This window comes from Ptychodera flava, chromosome 7 (assembly GCF_041260155.1).
Source record: "Ptychodera flava strain L36383 chromosome 7, AS_Pfla_20210202, whole genome shotgun sequence".
Lineage (NCBI taxonomy): Eukaryota > Metazoa > Hemichordata > Enteropneusta > Ptychoderidae > Ptychodera > Ptychodera flava.
Genome location: NC_091934.1, coordinates 9200176 through 9206175, shown reverse-complemented (window position 1 = coordinate 9206175; position 6000 = coordinate 9200176). Strand labels below are relative to the sequence as shown.

Here is a 6000-nt window from a genome sequence, read left to right as displayed (position 1 = left end):
TCGAAAGTGACAGACTTTGATCAAACTTTCCTCAATGAAGCTTTTAAATATTCTCTTCCCGAGTTAAGATTCAAAATCAGGAATAACCGTCCAAAGTCTGGTACTAGAGAAACAAATAACCCAAGATTTACCGATATTTGAAATTCAAAATGGCCGCCATTCCTGTGTTAACTCATGGAGAAAACATACATTTTCAACAAAGGCAGTGAAATTGTCTTACATCAAGAGCTTCAAAATGGGCCCTAAGTGGTAGATCAGAAAATTATTGAAAGGAAAAAAATTAGAGGGTCAAAATATCTGTCCCTGACGCGCAATCTACCTTAAACAACAACGGTTCCGTATCCTCATTCTTCTAAGGAAGCTACGAGTACTATATTTGGTAGATCATTTGCTGGAATTGTATTATCGATCATACAAGCAACAGGGGGAATGCAGCGTGTTGTTTCTTCATAAGCGAAGACTTTGAAAGATCAAAGAGAAAGATGCGTGTAAAAAAGCAATAAAAACACAACTACGTGAATTATACAAACTTCGGAAAACCTTTATTCTAAAACCGTATCTATGTTTGCAAATTTCAATGTCAAGCAATCTCCGCATATATTATACTTTATACCATTAAAGTAATGAAATTGCAAAATCTCCAAATTCTCAACTTGAAAGCAACAGTTACCGTCATTCAACATAAATTACACTATTAAAAACGTTTTTACATAAAGTGACATTTTATGCAACCAAACGGAACGCATTTCACATAATTATTTTACGAAATCTGATAAATTAAATAGACAAACAGTCCTCTATAAAACATCAAACATGCAAATTAAATTCTGAAAAATCCTATAATAATACATAGCATCTTTTATTAAAATAAGATTGCCGGACTACGCATGCGTATGATCCAATGACATATTTTTCATTAACCGTACCAGTATGCTTGAAACCTAAATAGCGTAATTCAACGCACAGAGTCGGCGACTGACATCGGGGGGGGGGGGTGTAGAATTGAATGCAGGGGCGATTTTGGTCTAAAACTATAACTATTTTACAATCTTTGAAACGTGTTGTCAGGGTAACTCTTTGTCGTCATTTCGCATTTGACAGAGACAACATCACATCAACGTGTAGTCAATTATCAATATACTTTGTGAAAATTAGATTACGGTGCAAATGGCACACTGGCGATTTAAAATCACAGGACGGCCTAGAATGAATCTTAGAACACGTTGGTGCGCATCGAAGCCATAAATTGTCTCCGGGCGTTGGAACGATCCGAGTGGAGATTGAATGCACAGAGTGTTGCAAACAACGTCATTGGTAATCTGCAGGAATCGAAAATTCACCCTTGTTTAGTATGCAGAGAATTGAAATATTAACTTTCATTATAAGAGAAAACTTGGTATCATGACGCTATGGTCTGACTGTTCAGATGACTGAACAAATATACGTGTGTTTATTCAAGGGATCCATTGAATGAAGTTGTAGGCTCCACACTTTGAACATGACCTCAAATGGGCCATTCAAACATAAACTTCACGAACAGTGGCTCCAGTGGGGAATTGCATTGCTGCCCAACAACCTAATCTACGGCTCTCCGTTTCGGAATAGCCATTGCAGGTTTAACCATGGTCCCTCCACAACTTCATCCAATGGGTCCACTGTTTTTCAGGCAAGTTGACACATTTATCACACGTATCCTACGTACATAGACTAGCCTTCGGTAATCTCCCAGCTAAAAGGTCCGTCCACTGCATTAGAACCAAACTACATTGACCCACACTGTACTTGCCCATTACCCAATAAAAATATGAGGAACTTTCATAAAACTGCAGCAGGCAAAATTAAGAGTCTGTATATTTCCATAACTTTGAATAATAAATTAAGTAATTAAAAATCACATATCAATAAATTCTCAGCCAAGCAGATAATCTGGATACAATGTAATGAAATGTAATTCAATGAAACGCTATTGTGACGCATACCATGTACATGTATAAATAATTTACCTAAAACTATAGACCCACACGAAAAAGATGTTTTTTGCAAAAGCATTACAGAAATAACAAGATGTCCATCTTTCTTGAACGAACAGAGTTACAAGACGCAGAAAAAAAGTTGGCTGATATACCACTTTGTATAGTTGTAATTGTACACACTGTGTGTAATCTTAAAGTAGGCCGCGATCTTTCATTCAAAACACACCGAGATCTGAATACACAAAATGCGCCTTTTTTCATCGTGAGGAAGTCGATTTTGAATTCCAATCAGCAAATCGTCTGGAAACACTCTGACAAATTAGAGTAACAGACATTTCAACACTTGGAGGTTGGTCAAAAGCTTTGTGGGGGGGGGGGGTAATTCAACTACCTCCTTTTTCGTACACTTAAATAATTGAATTACGGCAAGTGAAATTCTTCTTTGATTAGCCCAGCTATTAACAGCCTCTCTTTGGCACCATTCATTGTAATTGAAACGTTCAAATTGCATGTCCATGCGAAAGTGAATGTCAGGGGAATACTTTAAAGTTTAATGGTCACACCCATTACGAGGAAAAGCACTCGAATCACAATACAAAGTCATAAATAACATTTTTCAGTAATTGTTTAACAACACTTTTTCAATTTTCAAAACTCTGATGATTGCCGTCGGAATTTACAAGTCAGAAATTCACGCTGCACCATACATGTAGACAGTGTCATGAATTATGGGGCTTTTCAATCTACTAGTAAGGCTACAGATATAGACATACCTGTATCAAATTTAAAATATGATCATTTTTATGAATGATAATATTTATGACATATGGTGATACGTTTGTGCAGTGAAACACTTCTAAAGTTTGATTTTCGGTAAATGTGTGTTGGGGCACCTAACGGCTTGGAGAACGCGTCACGCAAATCTAACAACAACCAATGTTATAATTTTGTTCCCCAGCGTCGATTTACACCAGTAAGATATTATAACCTAGCAAGTTTACTTTACAGAGGTTGAACTTGAACACAACGAAATACAGATGGCAACCACGTCACTCGAACTTTACAACGAGAAAGGCGCAATTTTAACAGACTAAAAATATTTTCTTTCAAAATTAACACTTAAATCTCATTTACTTGGAAGACTATTCACAATCGATTCTTACAAAACTATACTCTTTATTTTTGAAGACACCACCTTCTATTGGTTGAACGAACCGGAAAGACTTTGTCGTCACAAAGTTGGGTGACGATTTACTTTTACTTAAACCTACCCCTCATTGGTTGCCTAGCTTGGAATGGTCCATTTTGAAGTAGGTGTACCTGAGCTGCACTAAACATAAAATGCGGTAAATCCGGGGTCCTCAGGAGAGATGTGTATCTAGAAGACTAAATGTTGCAAAGTCGAAAATTTACACATCACATGTCTGGTACAATTTGAGTAAATGGTCAACTTTTCCATATTTACAGATATGTTACAATTGCATTGATAAACTTTCCAGAGATTTTTGTCCATGGAAACATTTGAAAATCAAGGAAAGCGAGGATATAGCCGAGCAATAGTTGAGGACATCAAAATTAACTCTAAGAGATTATTGCCATAAAAGTCCAGTTCACAAGATGTTCCGTCGTGCATTCGTTGAAACTTAGGAAAGGACGGGCGTGGGGTTTTCTACTCAGGAATAGTCCATAATGAAGCAGGGGAGCAGGATGCTTTCACGGGGGCTTACCGGAATAATATATAATTGGCATACTGAATATTTTGGACACTGTTGTCTGGGATGAAGCACAAATTTGACAGCAAAACACAACAGGTTATACGATAATTTCTCAAGCTTAAATCAGGAGGTTTGACAAGGAGACTGAAAGCAACTATAGTTTGCATTGATAAAATATTTGACGAGTAAAATTCTGGATTATTGGATGGTAAGGGGAAGATCGATATTTGTATAGAAATTATACATTAGAACCATAAACTACCAATATGATGAAAGACACACAGACACTAAAGGGCAAGAACGCCATGTGTGTTGATGAAAGGCAGGGAAGGGCGTTGCATAAGGCGGTAAAGACAGTTATAGATCGATCACTCTAATTCTGGTGACCTCCGACCCTTGGTTCAACAAGTGGAAGTAGCGCTCTCGGGCGACGCAGGCGACTCTTTGCCACGGTTTTTCTTCAACAGCGCCAGGTTCTCTTCACTCGCGTGGGGCTGGTCCAACTTCTGCCACTTCGGCGGCTGCTCTTGCAGTTTCTTCAGCTTCTGTTGCTCTTCAACGCGTTTCTTCCTCTGGTAGAGCACAGCTATCAGAACCAACAGGAAAAGGCAGCCGGCTCCAAGGATTCCAGCGGCCAGTCCTGATCCGTTGTCAGTGGTATGAGTGCTCTCCTCAGCCAGTTCTTCAACATTGAAGTGTGTTTCTTTGACACCTGTCGGTTACATAACAAGATATGATGTGAAATTACTACACTAAAATCTTAAAATAGCAATGATACTCTCTGTCCAACAAATATCTGAAGCCATGGGCAGACAAGACTGTACTCAAAGGGATAGTCTTAGCAACTTTGACAGATATGGGTATTTTGTCAATCGAAACAAATACTTTGTTATTCTGTTCAAAAAACGGGAAAAAAGAAATTATTTGCATTACAAACTTGCCTTTTACTGCATGTATTGTCAACAGTATGATTTCATTATCGTCAAATAAATTCTAGTAAAATTCAGTCATCCACTATATCATCTACAACACATGAAGACTATCAGACAAGTCAAACCAAACACATTTCGATAGAATTTTAGAAGTAGAAAGGGTCACAGTATTTTGCAGTCAACCAAAAAAAACTGGAAAGTACATGAAAAGTGGTAGCTAATGGACTTTTAACAGATGTCTGTAGAAAACAGCAGTGAACGAATTCAAAGATAGAGCTGTTGTACTACAATCAGCAATCTTCAAAATCCTCAGCATTAACTAGAATTACTCTCTTAAAACGGGCATTAAAAGAACTACTTCAAAAATACTTAACATTACAGTTGACATGAGCAACGAAAACCCTGGCTATACTGCCACTGTCAGGCGCACCTGTCGACTAATCCCTGTATTTCACTGACGAATTTCATCATCAGACATCATGAGTGACCGCCACAATTTGTCATCATGTGAATGGATTTCAACGGTTTACCGGTCTCGCCAATCCCGGGTCAAAATAAGTAGAGACGGTGTTTCTTTTGTTTTGGCCACAGATCCCTAAAGAGACGAGCCTTCGTATGGAATACTACCTTTTCCCGCTAATCCCATAATGCACTGCTGTGGCTGTATGAAACTTTATACGCACTCGAAACAACAAAAACATAGGCCTACTGAATTTTTTTTTACAACGGATTGTGATATAGGAATGACACAAATTTGCAATGCCAAAATTGCATTGCCTTGTGTATTTTGTAGCCATCGGCGACTAAATATAAGTCAGGGTGTACCCTGTGAGAGAGTTCTATGAGTAACATACCCTGCGTATACCCTACGACCAAAAAAGATCTATAACTAACATACGCTTTGTATACCCTAGTGCGCAATGCATCATGGAACCGGTAAAAGAACTATGCAAGTACACGCTGCTCACCGTGAGCTGGAACCCGCTCGTATTCATGATCTGATTTCCTGGCACCATGCTGACGGTAGCTTTCCTCCATTTCCATTTCCATCTCTTCCATTTCCATCTCCAGCTCCACTTCCGGGTCGAAGTACTCATCCCTCTCGTCCTGCAGGAAGTCCTCCTTGAAGTCCGGATGGTGGTGGACGACGGGTCCCGCGTGGTGATGCGGTGGGTGATGGTGTTCCGATGTAGGTTTGGCCGTTGGTACATGAGTTTTAGAATGTCTGGTGGTTCCTGTGAGACAAAGTCCCAAAGTATAAAAGTAAATCAAATATTAGTCAGTCGTGTGACTTTCCAAGACCTAGTGTGCTTCTTAGTTGAAAAATTTCAATGGAAAATACCAGATTGGAAAATTGTTACTGACATGTTGTTATTTCGC

The 6000-nt window shown here is 38.7% G+C and overlaps 1 protein-coding gene across 1 annotated transcript in view; it reads right to left on the bottom strand.

The window, feature by feature from the left end:
- Window positions 1–516: 516 nt before the first annotated feature.
- The window catches only part of LOC139136713 (tumor necrosis factor receptor superfamily member 3-like), a 57001-nt gene continuing 51517 nt past the window's right edge, over window positions 517–6000 (bottom strand). Inside the window, exons 5-6 of the mRNA XM_070704526.1 lie at window positions 5589–5855; window positions 517–4400 (exon numbers count right to left, since the gene is read on the bottom strand). Coding sequence (XP_070560627.1) covers window positions 4090–4400; window positions 5589–5855 — 578 coding nt within the window. The 3' untranslated portion in view covers window positions 517–4089. The remainder of the gene's footprint in view (window positions 4401–5588; window positions 5856–6000) is intronic.